Here is a 15,957-nt window from a genome sequence, read left to right on the forward strand (position 1 = left end):
CTCTCTCACTGTCTAACTCTGCCTTCAAAAAAAAAAAAAAACTTATGTGGGGTAAGCATTGTGACACGAAGGTTAAGATGCCTCTTGGGATGTTCACATCCCATATCTGAGCGCCTGGGTTCAAGTCCCATTCTTCTTCAAGTACTTGGGTGTCTGCCACCACGTGGGAGACCCAGTTAGAGTTCTCAGCTCCTGGTTTTGACCTGGCCCTGCCCTAGCTACTATGGGCAATTGTGGAATGAACCAGTGGGTGAAATTTAAGTGTCTCTCTTTCTCCCTCCCCCCCGCCCCATCACTCTGCCGTTCCAATAAAGAAAAATAAGCAAAAATTTTTAAAAATCTTATGTAGTTTGTACTTTCAGGGAATATCAAGCATACATTTCTGTGGGGATCAGAGGAAGAAAAGAAAGCTGTACATGGACAATACTTTTGCATTGCCCAGCGTGCCTTGGAACAAAATGTCAGCCTAGCCTCTTTTGCACCAAAAATTTCAGCTTGATTCTAGAAACTTTTTTAAGATTAATTAATTTGTTTATTTGAAGGTCAGAGAGAGAGAGAGAGAAATCTTCCATCTCCTAGTTCACTCCCCAGATGGCCACAACAACCAGGGCTGGGCCAAGCTGAAGCCAGGACCCAGGAGCTTCTTCCAGGTCTCCTACGTGTGTAGCAGGGACCCAAGCACTTGGGCCATCTTCTGGTGCTTTTCCTAGGCCATCAGCAGGGAGCTAGATCAGAAGTGGAACAGCCAGGACACGAATCAGTGCCCGTATGGGATGCTGGCTTTGCAGTCAGTGGCTTTACCTGCTGCACCATGAAGCTAACCCCAGAAACTTTTTCTTAATGGGAAATGTAGAAGTGGTAGAATAGGATTGGTAGGACTCACTTTACTGTTGGCATTATAGGAACATCTTTCCATGAAGTAAAAGATAACTTTTATTACATTCGCAGTGTCTTGTAATGGAGGTAAAGTTTGACTAGGATGTGATTACCTGTGAGCTGGACCAACTTAGAATGCTGGCACATTGGACGCACTCTGCCAAGTAAAGGAAAATCCTCAGCAATAGGGGAAGGTTAGGTTAGAGAAGCCCACAGTGATGTGAGTTCTGTTGGCTGCCTTACCAATGGGACCACTGAAGAAGAGACTTAACCGACGCGAATCCCTGTTTGGAGTGGGAAGGTGCCTCTGCAGAACGCTCCGTGCAGCCCTCGAGGATTTCCTGAGGCGCTCCTAATCCAGGACTGTTGAATGCTTTCAAACTTTTTCCTTTATATTTATTTGAAAGGCAGAGAGAGATCTTCCACATATTGGCTCACTTGCCAAATGTCGACACAGCCAGGGCTGGGCCAGGCTGAAGCCAGGACTCCAGAATACAGATCAGGTCTCCCCTCTACCCTGCCGTTCATGGTGCACATTACCAGGAGGCCAGGATTTGGAGCAGAGCCAGTACTTAAAGCCAGGCACTCTGATTGTATGATTGGATACTGGTATTTCAAGTGGCATTTTTTTTTTTTTAAGATTATTTATTTGAAAGGCAGAGTTTCAGAGAATCTTCTATCCCCTGATTCTCACACACACACACACCCATGGCCACAACATCCAGAGCTGAGCTGATCCAAAGCCAGGAGCCAGGAGCTTCCTCCATGTCTCCCACATAGGTGCAAGGGTCCAAGGACTTGGACCATCTTCTGTTGTTTTCCCAGGCCATATCAGAGAGCTGGATTGGAAGTAGAGTAGTCAGGACTCGAACCAGTGCCTATATGGGATGCCAGCAACACAGGTGGTGGCTTTACCCGTTATACCATAGTTCCTGCCCCTTTTTTTCTTTAAAAGATTTATTTATTTATTTGAGAGGCAGAGTTACAGAGAGAGAGAGAGAGAGGTCTTCTATCTGCTGATTCACTCCCCAAATGGCTTCAACAGCCAGAGCTGCACTGATCCGAAGCCAGGAGCCAGGAGCTTCTTCCGGGTCTCCCACATGGGTGCAGGGGCCCAAGGACTTGGACCATCTTCCAGTGCTTTCCCAGGCCATAGCAGAGAGCTGGATCAGGAGAGGAGCAGCTGGGACCTGAACCGGTGCCCACAAGGGATGCCAGAGCCACAAGTAGAGAGGCTGCACCTACTTGACGGGCACTGGCCCTTCAAGTGGCATCTTGAAATACCCCATATTTAACCTTTTTAAAATAATATTAATGAGTTTATGGAGAAATTAGAAGCTTTATGCATTGCTGGTAGGAATGGAAGCTGGTATAGCCACTGGGGAGATAGTGTGACCGGTCCCCCAAAAGTTAAACAGTGACCCTGTGATCCAGCAACTCTGCTTCTCGGAATCCAGCTGAGAGCATTAGAGCAGGAACTTGAAAGACGTTCGCACACCCTGCAACCCAGGGCTATAGCAGCGTTATCACAGCAGCCAAGATGGAGGCATCCAGGGCTATAGCCGCGTTATCACAACAGCCAAGGTGGAGGCATCCAGGGCTATAGCCGCGTTATCACAACAGCCAAGGTGGAGGCATCCAGGGCTATAGCCGCGTTATCACAACAGCCAAGGTGGAGGCATCCAGGGCTATAGCCGCGTTATCACAACAGCCAAGGTGGAGGCATCCAGGGCTATAGCCGCGTTATCACAACAGCCAAGGTGGAGGCATCCAGGGCTATAGCCGCGTTATCACAACAGCCAAGATGGAGGCATCCAGGGCTATAGCAGCGTTATCACAGCAGCCAAGATGGAGGCATCCAGGGCTATGGCAGCGTTATCACAGCAGCCAAGATGGAGGCATCCAGGGCTATGGCAGCGTTATCACAGCAGCCAAGATGGAGGCATCCAGGGCTATAGCAGCGTTATCACAGCAGCCAAGATGGAGGCATCCAGGGCTATGGCAGCGTTATCACAGCAGCCAAGATGGAGGCATCCAGGGCTATAGCAGCGTTATCACAACAGCCAAGATGGAGGCATCCAGGGCTATAGCAGCGTTATCACAGCAGCCAAGATGGAGGCATCCAGGGCTATAGCAGCGTTATCACAGCAGCCAAGATGGAGGCATCCAGGGCTATGGCAGCGTTATCACAGCAGCCAAGATGGAGGCATCCAGGGCTATAGCAGCGTTATCACAGCAGCCAAGATGGAGGCATCCAGGGCTATGGCAGCGTTATCACAGCAGCCAAGATGGAGGCATCCAGGGCTATGGCAGCGTTATCACAACAGCCAAGATGGAGGCAACCCAGGTGTCCACTGATGAGTGAGTAAGTGAATGTACATACAGCAGTGGAAAGTCTGGGGCTGGCGCTGTGGTGTGGTGGGTTACGCCACAGCCTACAGTGCTGTCATCCCATATGGTTCGCGTCCTGGCTGCTCAACTTCTTTTTTTTTTTTTTTTTTTGACAGGCAGAGTGGATAGTGAGAGAGAGAGAGAAAGGTCTTCCTTTTTGCCGTTGGTTCACCCTCCAATGGCCGCTGCGGCCGGCGCATCGTGCTGATCCAAAGCCAGGAGCCAGGTGCTTCTCCTGGTCTCCCATGCGGGTGCAGGGCCCAAAGACTTGGACCATCCTCCACTGCCTTCCTGGGCCATAGCAGAGAGCTGGCCTGGAAGAGGGGCAACCAGGATAGAATCCGGCGCCCCGACTGGGACTAGAACCCAGTGTGCCAGCGCCGCAAGGCAGAGGATTAGCCTGTTAAGCCACGGCGCCGGCCTGCTCAACTTCTGATCAGCCCCCTGCTAATGTGCCTGGGAAGGCAGCGGAATGTGACCCAAGTGCTTGGACCCCTGCACCCACATGGGAGACCCAGAAGAAGCTCCTGGCATCAGCCTGACACAGCCCTAACCATTGCAGCCATTGGGGGGCGGAGGGGGGGGGTGCATCAGTGGATGGAAGATCTTTCTTTCTCTCTCTAACTCTACATTTCAAATAAATAAATGAATCTTTAAAAAAAAAAAAAAAAGGAAAGTCTGACCCACCTGTGCTCCAGCATGGGTGAGCCTTGAAGACCCTCTGCTAAGTGAAGGTGAAGACGGAATGATGGGAGGTTCCTGGTGGGCACATTCTGGAGACAGCAGACTGGGGGTTGCCAGGGCTAGCAGGAGGGAGGAGTGCTCTACGGGTGTCAGGAGTGCAGGATCTCAGTTTCATCTTCTGGTGGTGGTATCCACACAAAAATGTAAATGTGTTTAATATTCATATACTTAACCCTAATGTACGTACTCTGCTCTTGAAAATGATTAAAATTGGGGTGGAGTGTGGGGGTCCAAGTTCCACTCCACTGTATCTAGTTTCTTGCTAGTGCCCAAGTACTTGAGTCCCTGCCCCCAAAAGGGGAGACCCAGTTGGAGCTCCTGGCTCCTGGCTGTCGCCTGGCCTCATCTCAGCTGTTGTGGGCATTTGGGGTGTGAATTAGCAGGTGGAAGATCAGTCGATCGACCTCTCATGCACTCGCACTCTCTGTCACTTTTCCTTTCAAATTAAATAAATAAATGCTTTTAAATGATTAAAATGGTAAATTTTGTTATGTATGAGATACCTTAAAAAGTTCATGGAAAATGTAAGTAATGGATTTTGCTTTATTGCAGAAAAGCTTTTGAAATTCGTGTATAGAAGGGGTCTTCAAAAAGTTCATGAAAATGCGTATCACTAAAAAGTATGAATTTCCAACATTTTTGCACCAAAATAAACTTACCACTTAATTCCATTTCCCTTGAATTTGTTGAAGTATCCTTTTATATGTTACCACAAGAAACAGAAAAAGCAGTCCTAAGACTTGAGGTACTAGGCCCTGGCTTTAAAGAATGCTCATCCAGTCTGAGAAAGTTACTAAGTTTTTTTCTTTTTATTATTTTTTTTTAATATTTATTTATTTATTTTGAAAGGGCAGAAAGAGAGAAAGACAGAGATCTTCCATCCACTGGTTCACTACTCACATGGCCACAATGGCCAGCACTGGGCCAGGCTGAAGTCAGGAACCAGGAGCTTCATCTGGGTCTCCCATGTGGGTTCAGGGGCCCAAACACTTAGGCCATCCGCTGCTGCTTTCCCGGGCACATTAGCAGGGAAGTGGATCAAAAGTGGAGCAGCCAGGACACAAACCTGCACCCGTATGTGATGCTGGCATCGCAGGCATTGGCTCTACCTGCCAGCCCCAAACCTGGGCAATCCTGCTCCTGTGTCAGCAAGGGGAGACACTTCTGGAAAACACGTCTGAGCAGTGCCTCCGAAGCGAAGCCATGTGCTGGGGCCCGCTGGTCCTGTGTTGTGACAGACCGGGCTTCACTCCTCACCACCAGCCTTGCCTCTGGCATATCCCCCGGGGCTGGGAGCTTATGAAGTTATATCTCCTCTTATTATTAGGTCGATCTTGGAGAAGGAGGGACCAAAGTCACTTTTCCGAGGCTTGGGTCCAAATTTGGTTGGAGTTGCACCGTCAAGGTAAGCACCGAATTGCTCTGTGAGCTCCCTGCACGCCGTCTGTGATACGGAGTCCTTTCTTACCGAAGGTGCCCCTGCTGGACAGTTCCTTTTCTGTACTGGGTTTGCTTAGATGCAGCTGACCACAGAGAAGCGGTGGTAACAGGGTGGGTCTCAGGTATGGAAATTAATATGCAGTCATCACCTGAAGTCTACTGGCCGCCCTGAGCATAGTGTGTGGTCAGCACGTGGCTGTTCCCAGGAGCTGGCTAGCAGTGTGCCCTCAGGGCGCACCCCAGCATCGTCAGAGGTCCCCAGGTGATTCACATGCGCTCGCCAACGCTGGCGGGAGAAATCAGAAAGGCTTCTGAGCTCCGCTTTCCCCGAAACTGGGCCCTCGGCTCGGCAAGGCTTCCTGCTGTCTGTGCAGAGCTACTGTACAGTGTGCCCCACCAGCCACACTGCATCCATCTCAGTGCGAATCTATAAGACTCTGTCCTGAGTCACCTGAACAGTTCCAGTTGTAGTTGACATGCTCACTTGGTATAAGCAGAACAAATGTGGGATGTTTTAGAAGTGTTATAAATTTCAAAAGTTATCCTATATGTTGGTGCTTCAAGGATTAGCCTGTATCCCAAGGGAGGAGCGTGAAGGACTTCGTATACAGATTCCACAGTCTCAGTTGCTAGATTATCTTGGACACCTGTGTGTCTGGAGGGGCAGGCTGGAGTTTCCTGGCAGTGCCTGTGCAAGTTTTTGGTTGTAGCACAGATGAGATCGAGTTTTTGGTTGCATGTCAACTTCTTTCCCGTGAGTTTTTCCTGAATGTCTCAGAGGGTAGAGGGTGTGTATACTGTATAGTGAGTGATGATCTCCTTATGCGTCCTCTCTGTTCTAACAGGGCTGTGTACTTTGCATGTTACTCCAAAGCCAAAGAACAGTTCAATGGCGTTTTCGTGCCTAACAGCAACGTCGTGCACGTCTTCTCGGCTGGCTCTGCAGGTACGTCCTTAGTGAGAGAGAGGGGTGTTCTCACTTTCCTAGAGCGCGTGTTGTGTTTTCTGGAAGTTAAGAGAGAAACTGACTGTGTCTTCCACACCTGAACTGGCTTCTCTGAAGCTCTGTGCTAGGACTGATGGAGTGAGTCTGAGAGCAGTGTGTGCCTGGACCTCCTGTTCTTGGACCACCAGGCTGTTCATTCCCCTCAGACTTGACACCGTTTCATGCATGCTGCTGGTTGGGGTTGTGCCTCTTGTAAAAAAAAAGATTGACATGTCTTCCAGTCATGTCTTTGTTTCCTCATTAAATTAGTTCCTAAAACCAGAGCTGCTGTCTTGGTCTCACCCCATGGTGCCCAGCACGCCCTCTGTACAGCCAGGCGTCAGGGCTGGCAATGTGTATTTTTTTAAGATTTGTTTATCTGAAAGGCAGAGTGACAGAGACAGAGAGATCTTCCACCACCCATTGGTTCACTTCTCCAATGGCCTGACCAGCCAGGGCTGGGCCAGGCTGAACTCCATCTGGGTCTCCCACATGAGTGGCAGGTACTCAAGCACTTGGGCCTTCATCTGCTGCTTCCCAAGCACATTTGCAGGGATTGGAAATGTTGGATTGGAAGTGAAGTGGCTGGGATTCGAACCAGCACTCCAGTGTGGGATGCTGGAGTCTCAAGCAGCAGCCTAACCCACTGTGCCACAACGCCTACCCCAGGAGTGGAGTTTTAGTTTTTTAAAGATTTATTTATTTGAAAGGCAGAGTTACGGGATAAGAGGAGGGTTGAGGTGGGGCGGGGGGACTTCCATCTACTACTTCCCTCCCCAAATGGTTTCAATGACCAGAGCTGGGCCAGGCCAAAGCCAGGAGCCTGAAGCTCCATCTAGGTCTCATGTGGGTGGCAGAGGCCCAGGGACTTAGACTATCATTTGCTGTTTTCCCAGGTGCATTAGCCAGGGAGCTTGATTGGAAGTGGAGCAGCTGGGACTTGAACCAGCCCTCCACCGTGAGATGTGGGCATTCTAAGCAGTGGCCTAACCCACTATGCCACAGTGCCCACCCCAGCAATGGAGTTTTTTCAGTAGGACCAGTGACAACTTTGAGAGCTTATATCTTTTAGAGAGAGAGAGAGATTATTTGAGAGGCAGAGTTACAGAGAGAAGTCGTCCATCTGCTGGTTCACTCCCTAAATGGCTGCAGTGGCAGAGCTGGGCTGATCCAAAGCCAGGAGCCAAGAGCTGCTTCTAGGTTTCCCACACGTGTACAGGGGCCTAAGCACCTGGGCCATGTTCTGCTTTTCCAGGCACATTAGCAGGGGGCTGGATTGGAAGTGGAACAGCTGGGACTTGAAACCAGCACCCATATGGGATGCCGGTGCCACAGCGCCGGCCCTGAGCTTATATCCTTTTTCAGGGAGTCATTCCACTTAATACAGAAAATTCATAGCATGATTTTTTTTTTTTTTTTTTTTTTTTTTTTGGGAAGACTTACTTATGTTAAAAATCAGAGTTACAGAGAGATCTTCCATCCACTGGTTTACTCCCCAAATAACCACAGAGGTGGGGGCTGGGCCAGGCTGAATCCAGGCGCTTCATCTGGGTCTCTGATGTGGGTGGCAAGGGCTCAAGCACTTTCCTAGGTGCATTATCAAGGAGCTGGATCAAAAGTGGTGCAGCCGGGTCGTAAACCGGCCCCCATATGGGATGCCCACGTCACAGGCAGTGGCTTTACCTGCTACGCCACAACACCGGCCCCCATGGCAGGATTTTTTTGCCAAGAAGTACTTAACAAGCAGCATGGGCTTGTAAATTGTTTGGCGTGGCTGTCTCTATTTTTTGAAAGGTAGAAAGCAAGATAGATACCTCATCTGCTGGCTTGCTCCCCAAATGCGCACCATAGCCAAGGCTGGATCAGGCTGAAGCCAGGAGCCTGAACCTCAGTCTGACTGCCGCATGTGTGGCAGGGACTTAAGTACTTGAGGCATCACCTGCTGCCTCCCAGAGCACACATTAGCAAGAAGCTGGATTCAGAAGCAGAGCCAAGGCTCAATCCCAGGCACTCTGACATGGATGCAGTTGTCCCAGACAACTTCATGGCTAGGCCAGACACCCGCTCCAGCCGTCTTTTCATAGAGAGTTTTGTGTTTGCTTAAATAGAAGGGTATTTTAGAGAATGTAAAGTGGCATTTCATGAAAAATGTCCACCTCTGCCAGATTGTAAGGGGTACACACCAGTTTTTTTTTTTAAGTTATTAATTTATTTGAAAGGCAGAGTTACAGAGAGACAGAGGCAGAGAGAAAGAGATCTTCCATCCACTGATTTACTCCCCAATTGTCTGTAACAGCCAGAGCTGCGCTGATCTGAAGCCAGGAGCTTCTTCAGGTCTCCCACACGGGTGCAGGGGCCCAAGGACTTGGGCTATCTTCTGCTGCTTTCCTAGGCCATAGCAGAGAGCTGGATCAGAAGTGCCAGAACTCGAACTGGCACCCATCTGGCATGCCAGCACTGCAGACAGTGGCTTTTACCCATTACGCCATGGCACCGGTCCCTACACACCACTTTTGACTGCCTCAGTTACTCCAAGTAAAATTACAGCCTGTCTGAATATTTATAATTTCTGGACACTGAGTAGAAAATAATGTCTATAAGAAAAGCTCCTTCAGTCAAGAAAAGCATTTGCATTTACTGTGAAGATTTCCATGTAGGTTTTCACAAAGAGTTCCAAAACAGGCGGCTCTTGGTTTAACCCAACAGTGAGTGAGCCACAAGCCAAAAAGCTGCTAAGGAGTTTTGTAACTTTAGCAAAATTACCTTAAGAAGAATCCCTGGTAGACAAAGCCAGGTTGAAGGAATCTGGAGTTTTCCTAGTATCTGATCTGTCTGCTGACTTGAGACTGTGGAGGCCTGAGGTGTTGGAGTCTGGTGGTTGACACTGTCAGCCTGGCAAAGGCTTTACCGAAATAACCCTCCTATAAGCAGATCAGTCCGAGCTTCAGCTTCCTGGAGTGATTAGTCAAGTGTGAAGTCTCCAAGTCTGGATTCAGGTAAACGGAGGTTTAATTCTATTCCAAGTTAGCTAAGGGATGGTCTTTTGGATTCGATCATCAACTTGTCTAAAACAAATGATGTATGGGGCAGGCAACGGTATGATGGATTGAGCTGCCACTTGGGGTGCCTGCATCCCAGGTTGGAGTGCCTGGGATTGAGTCCTACCTCTGCTACTGGTCAGGTTTCCTGCTGCTGTGCCTGGGAGGCAGCAGATGATAGCTCAAGTACTTGGGTCCTTGCCACCCACATAGGAGGCCCAGATGGAGCTCCTGGCTCCTGGCTCTGACTTGGCCCAGCCCTGGCTGTTTCAGGAGTTTGGGGAATGAATCAGTGGATGGAAGATTTCTTTCTGTGGCTCTCTCTCTCACTCTCATTCTGCCTCTCAAATTAATTAAACTTGATTAAGAATTAATTTTATTTTCTGAATCTTAGCTTGTAAGTTTAGTTTAAGAGTGTGGGGGTCAGGCATCGTGGCACAGCAGGTCAGGCCGCAGCGTAGGACACCTGCCTCCCACATCAGAGGGCTGGTTTGAGTCCTGCCTGCTTTGCTTCTGATCCAGTTTCCTGCTAATGCATCCTGGGAGATAGCACGTGAGAGCTTGAGTGCTTGGGCCCCTGCCACCCGCTTCCACCCACTTGGGAACCCAGATAGAGTTCCGGGCTCCTGGCTTTGGCTTGGCCTACCCCAGGCTGTTGCTGGCGTTTGCCGAGTAAACCAGGCGATAAAAGGCATTTCTCTCACTCTTGTGCTTGCTCTCACTCTCTTGCCCTGCCTTTCTAGTAGATGAAAATAAATAATCATAAAAAGAGTTTCATACTTATCTTGGGAATCACATTAACAGAAATATCAACAGCACCACCTAGAGGTTGAAAAGACCAGGTAGTGATTTCTTTTGGGTCCCATAACCAGCGTCAGCATCTGTTACATTGGAGGGGAACATGGCTTCCCTGTGCAGCATAGAGCTGCTTCCTTCTACTTCTGTTACTGAGCCGTCGCTGTCCTGACTTCAGAAGGCACTGTGTGATGCGGAGAGCTTTGGCAGTACTGACTGTGCACTGATGACTGCTTCCGGTGCTTTGTTTTTTCTTGCAGCTTTTATCACAAATTCCTTAATGAATCCTATATGGATGGTTAAAACCCGGATGCAGCTAGAACGGAAGTAAGTCACTGATGTTCCTTTTTTAATATCAGAATCCTCGGTGTGGGGGGGTCCTTCCCCCAGTTCCAGCTGTGGCACAGGGTGGATGGAGTCCTCAGCCATCCCCTCTGGTTTTTCCTACGTAGAAACACCCTTGGTTTTGAGATCTGTATTGCAGCATTGTGGGGAGAAGAGGAGCAAGGTAACAAACTGAGTCCTCAGATGGTCACTGCCTGTCCGTGCAGGCCCCGCCCCAGTGTGAGGACTGTGGACTCCTCTCCCGCGGCCTCTTTAGATGGGAGGACGTCGGTAAGGAGAACAGTAAGTGCCTCAGGCCTCAGGGTTGCTGCAGGATGCCCCTGACATACACTTAACTTCTGCCCTGAAACTCGCTGGGGACTCTCTTGTTTAATTTTAATTTTTCTATTTATTTGAAAGTTTGAGTGGCAGAGAGCAAGAGATGGACAAGCTCTTTCATCCTCTGGTTCACTCCCCAGATTTCTGCAACAGCCAGGAGCTGGGAGCGCTATATGGGTCTCCCTAACCCAAGCAACTGAGCCCTCACTGCTGCCTCCCGGGGTGCACATTAGCAGGAGGCTGGATCAGACGCAGAGCTGGGGTCCAACTCAGGCCCTCCAGTGTGGGAGACAGGCATCCCAAGTGGTGTCTTAACCCCCGCCCCTGGAGCTGTCTCTAGGGGCCACAGGTTGGTTGGGTGCTTTCCAGTATACATACTCCTGTCAACAGACCCATCTGACCCAAGTGTCAGTAGTGCAGGGAGGAGGAACCTGCATGGGAGGGTTTGAAGCATGATTGGCTTTGTGTGTAAAAGGTCGTTCCAGCTGGGGTGTGGGAACTGCCTCTGGGAAGACGATGAAGAAGGGAGAGAGGCCAGCTGAAACTGACACATGCAGGTCCTGGGTCTGTAGTGTGCACAGTCCCCCAGCCTTCAGGCCAGGGAGGAACACCAAAGCTCCTGCCCGTGGCATCAAGTATTTTACCAGTTATTTTATGACCTATTCAATGATTATAATTTTATAGATTTAGAAATAATAGAATAAAAATACAGAATCTGGAGATAAGAATGATGACAAAGAATATGTGGGGCACCTGGCCCTGTGGCTAAGATGCCCACGTGCTGTGCGTGGGGGAGCACCTGGGTTCCGACTCAGATTCTGCTCCTGATTCCAGCTTCCTAGACACAGACCCTGGGAGGCAGCAGGTGAGTGCTGGGCCCCTGCCACCCACATGGGAGACCTGATAGAGCTCCCAGCTCCAGCCTAGTGCCAGCTACTGAGTGCGTCTGGAGATTGAACCTGTCGGTCTCTGCCTCTCTAACCAATTCATTAATTAAATTAGAAAAAGCGTCCTTATACTCATCTGTCAGTGTTCTTTTTTTAAATAAAAATTTATTTATGTATTTGAAAGATAGAGCTACAGAGAAGGAGAAGCAGATGAGGGTGGGGGGAGAGAGAGGGGGAGAAAAGAGAGCAAGATCTTCCATCACTGGTTTACTCCCCAAATGGCTGCCAGAGCCAGAGCTGAGCCAGGCTGAAGCCAGGAGCCAGGAGCTTCATCTGGGTCTCACATGTGGATGTAGGAACCCAAGTTCCTGGGCCATCTTCTGCTGCTTTCCCGGGCACATTAGCAGGGAGCTGGGTTGGAAGTGAAGCAGCATACATGTGAGTCTTCCTATGATGTTTTTGCATCCTAGTTGTGATTATACTTGACATGTAATTCCCACATAAGGCAGCTGTCTGTTACTGCTGTTGTGACTATATTAATCTTGTATGTGTACTCGGGTTTTCTTATCTCTTCCTATTTTTAGATGTTTGGATTGTTTTGATGGTATTGCATTACACTTCCTCTGGGGTGAACATCATGGTCCATCTGCCCCTTTCTGGAACTAGGTCAGAGGCTGTGAGCGTGTTTTTATGGCCTTTGACACAGATGCACATACCCAGTCTGGGCTTGTCAGGTGTCCCCACTAACTGGCCTGCCCTCCCGGTGGGCCAGGGTCGCTGACCGCAGCACCAGGCACACGCGTTCCGCCACCCTGTAGGCTGTCCGTGTACCCAGAGGTCTTCTTCGGGTGACGTGGTGTGAGAGGCAGGCTCTCGGGGGCTGCTGGTGACCTGGCCTCTGTCCCCTTTCTGCAGAGTGAGGGGCTCCAAGCAGAGGAACACACTCCAGTGCGCACGCCACGTCTACCAGACGGAAGGTATCCGGGGCTTCTATAGAGGACTGACGGCCTCCTACGCTGGAATTTCGGAAACTATCATCTGTTTTGCTATTTATGAAAGTCTGAAGAAGTATCTGAAAGAAGCTCCCTTAACCTCTTCTGCAAACACAACTGAGAAAAATTCCACAAACTTTTTTGGACTCATGGCAGCTGCTGCTCTCTCTAAAGGATGCGCTTCCTGCATCGCTTATCCCCATGGTATGGTTCGCTCATCCCCGGGGTCTGGTTCGCCCATCCCCATGGTCTGGTTCGCCCATCCCCGGGGTCTGGTTCATTCATCCCCGGGGTCTGGTTCGCCCATCCCCGGGGTCTGGTTCGCCCATCCCCGGGGTCTGGTTCGCCCATCCCCGGGGTCTGGTTCGCTCATCCCCGGGGTCTGGTTCATTCATCCCCGGGGTCTGGTTCGCCCATCCCCGGGGTCTGGTTCGCCCATCCCCGGGGTCTGGTTCGCCCATCCCCGGGGTCTGGTTCATTCATCCCCGGGGTCTGGTTCGCCCATCCCCGGGGTCTGGTTCGCCCATCCCCGGGGTCTGGTTCATTCATCCCCGGGGTCTGGTTCGCCCATCCCCGGGGTCTGGTTCGCCCATCCCCGGGGTCTGGTTCGCCCATCCCCGGGGTCTGGTTCGCTCATCCCCGGGGTCTGGTTCGCCCATCCCCGGGGTCTGGTTCGCCTTCTTCCCAAGCAGTCAGCAGCTGGCAGGCTCGTCACTTGGCAGTGTGATGCGCAAGCTGCAACACAAATACAACAGGCTGAGGCTGTCTTATCTGAAATGCTAGGGACCAGAGGTGTTTCAGATTTTGGAGTGTTTTGGATCTTTTAATATCTGCATAGACTTTACCCATTAAGCCTCTTGTTCCAAAACCTGAAACTCCGTGAGCATCGTGTTGCTGCTCACAACATGTCAGGTTTTCGGGTTAGGGATGCCCAGCCCCCACCTGCAGGTACGGTGAGTACATTTGTGTGAAACTGCTTGTAACCTCACAGAGTGTGGGGTGGTGGCAACTCGGCCCCCACCCCACCCCCAGCTGACTGTGCCACACTTGCCGTGGGCCCTGTGATGCGGAGCTCCTCCTGCTTCCAGAGAACCAGAACCCTTATTTCATTTTAAATTTTATGTAAAATTCCTTTATTCAAAAAAATTATGTGGAGCCAAACTTAAAAATCGCTTAGCATCCACCTGGATGGGTGCTGAGTAAGCTTCTTGGCCAGGCTTATTTTCGATTAGTTAACTGGTTAGTTAACTGGTTAGTTAACTGATTAGTTAAGAGAGACAGGGAGCTCCCATTTGCCACTTCACTTCCCAGAAGTCTGCAGCAGCCACTACCGGGCCAAAGCCAGGGGCTAGGAACTCAGTTCAGGTGTCCCATGTGGATGGCAGGGGTCTGCAGGGACAGGAGGCTGGAGCCAGGAACGACCCCAGACCCTCCAATATGGTTTGCTGGAAGCTTAACTGGCACCAGGCCAAACACCTGCCCCTGTTTTTTAAGAATTATAAAATTACTAATGTGCTGCCCTACTTTAAGAAAAAGGAAAGCTCGGTTTATCGTGGCGTGAAGAGCAGCTTTTGTTGTGAGAAGCCTGCTGCTCTGTCAGCTGTGCCAAGTGCACAAGGTCAGCCGAGGCAGGAACAGGTCCTCCCCCCCCGTGGTGTGCTGGGGCTCTGGGCGTCTGGGGCAGAGGCTGAGACAGGAGGGGGTGGTTCCTATGCTGGGCCGAGTGCAGAGAGGAGAAGGAGCCCAGGAGAGGCCAGGGTTGGGGGAACAAGATGTTCTGAACAGAACTTGACGTTCCTTTGCCCGCACATCTGAGGTCACCCTGTCCAAGCAGAGCTGAGGGCATTCAGAGTGTCCAGTGGAGTGAGAGAGCTGTGTGCTGTCTTCCATTCTCCCGTCTGACTTGCAGCATAACTGGGTGTTCCTGTCTCTGCAGAGGTCATCCGGACGCGACTGCGGGAGGAGGGCACCAAGTACAAGACCTTCCTGCAGACGGCGCGCCTGGTGTTCCGGGAGGAGGGCTACCTCGCCTTCTACCGGGGGCTCTTTGCCCAGCTCATCCGGCAGATCCCCAACACTGCCATTGTGCTGTCCACCTACGAGCTGATTGTGTACCTGTTAGAGGACCGAACCCAGTAACAGGCCCAAAAGCCGTGTTCTGCGAGACTCAGAAAGCTCTAGAGATTTTTTTCCCCATTGTTGTTTAGAACGTTTGAGACTGAAACTGGCCATAAAATCCCTGGCTCATATTTCCTGTGGGACATTTCCTTTTGGATTCATGCTTTCTGGAAGGTTTAAATTCATTAACGTTAATAGTTAATTATAACTTTTTTTTAACTTAAGAGAATTCAGAATTAAGCAGTAACTAAATTAAATCATGCTATTTAATTTAAGTCTACACTTTTGGTGGTGTCCTCTCTTATGCTTGTAGTGCTGTAGACACAAGCAAAGGACTGACCGTGAGACGGGCCCGGGCTCGGGCAATACAGGGGAAACAGTGACGTGGGGACTTGAAGGTCTCGCTGCTGCGCAGGCAGGAAGCGGCACATTTCGGTGGTGCCGTGCGGGACAGGACCAACTTCCCAGCTCCGTTTCTCCTTTGTCTTTGCCACTTTTCCACACAGGTTGATGATCTAAGTGTTTGGGCTGCTGAGATGAAAAAAAAAAACTTTTTAAAAAGATTATTTATTTATTTATCTGTTTATTTGAAAGGCAGAGTGACAGTGAGAGAGCGAGATCTTCCATTCACTGGTTCACTCCTGAAATGGTCCCAACAGCTGGAGCTGGGCCAGGCCCAAAGCCAGGAGCTGGAACTCCATCAGGTCTCCCATGGGGATGCCAGGGGCTCGAGCGCTTGAGCCATCATCTGTTTACCAGGTACCTTAGGAGGAAGCTGGATCGGAAGCGGAGTAGTTGGGATTCGAACTGCAGTTCTGATGTCGGACGTCTGTGGGATGCAAGCTTAACCTCTAGGTAACATCTGGAGGAGAAAGTCCGGTTTCACGGTGAACATGGAATTCGGGGGCATTCCTAAGTGCTGCAGTCAGATCGCGTCTCTGGACTAGGAAGCCCTGTCCTGTCGTGCACCTTAGACGTCATTGAAGTCACGCAGGTGGCTCAACCTGCTGGGCCACGTGCCACCCCGA

General features: G+C 50.4%; 1 protein-coding gene across 1 annotated transcript in view; it reads left to right on the forward strand.

The window, feature by feature from the left end:
• The window catches only part of SLC25A33 (solute carrier family 25 member 33), a 40,115-nt gene extending 24,810 nt beyond the window's left edge, over positions 1-15,305 (forward strand). The window contains exons 3-7 of the mRNA XM_062193085.1: positions 5,339-5,416; positions 6,297-6,397; positions 10,530-10,596; positions 12,735-13,015; positions 14,748-15,305. Coding sequence (XP_062049069.1) covers positions 5,339-5,416; positions 6,297-6,397; positions 10,530-10,596; positions 12,735-13,015; positions 14,748-14,950 — 730 coding nt within the window. The 3' untranslated portion in view covers positions 14,951-15,305. The remainder of the gene's footprint in view (positions 1-5,338; positions 5,417-6,296; positions 6,398-10,529; positions 10,597-12,734; positions 13,016-14,747) is intronic.
• The last annotated feature ends 652 nt before the right edge of the window (positions 15,306-15,957 follow it).

Source organism: Lepus europaeus, chromosome 5 (genome assembly GCF_033115175.1).
Source record: "Lepus europaeus isolate LE1 chromosome 5, mLepTim1.pri, whole genome shotgun sequence".
Taxonomy (NCBI): domain Eukaryota; kingdom Metazoa; phylum Chordata; class Mammalia; order Lagomorpha; family Leporidae; genus Lepus; species Lepus europaeus.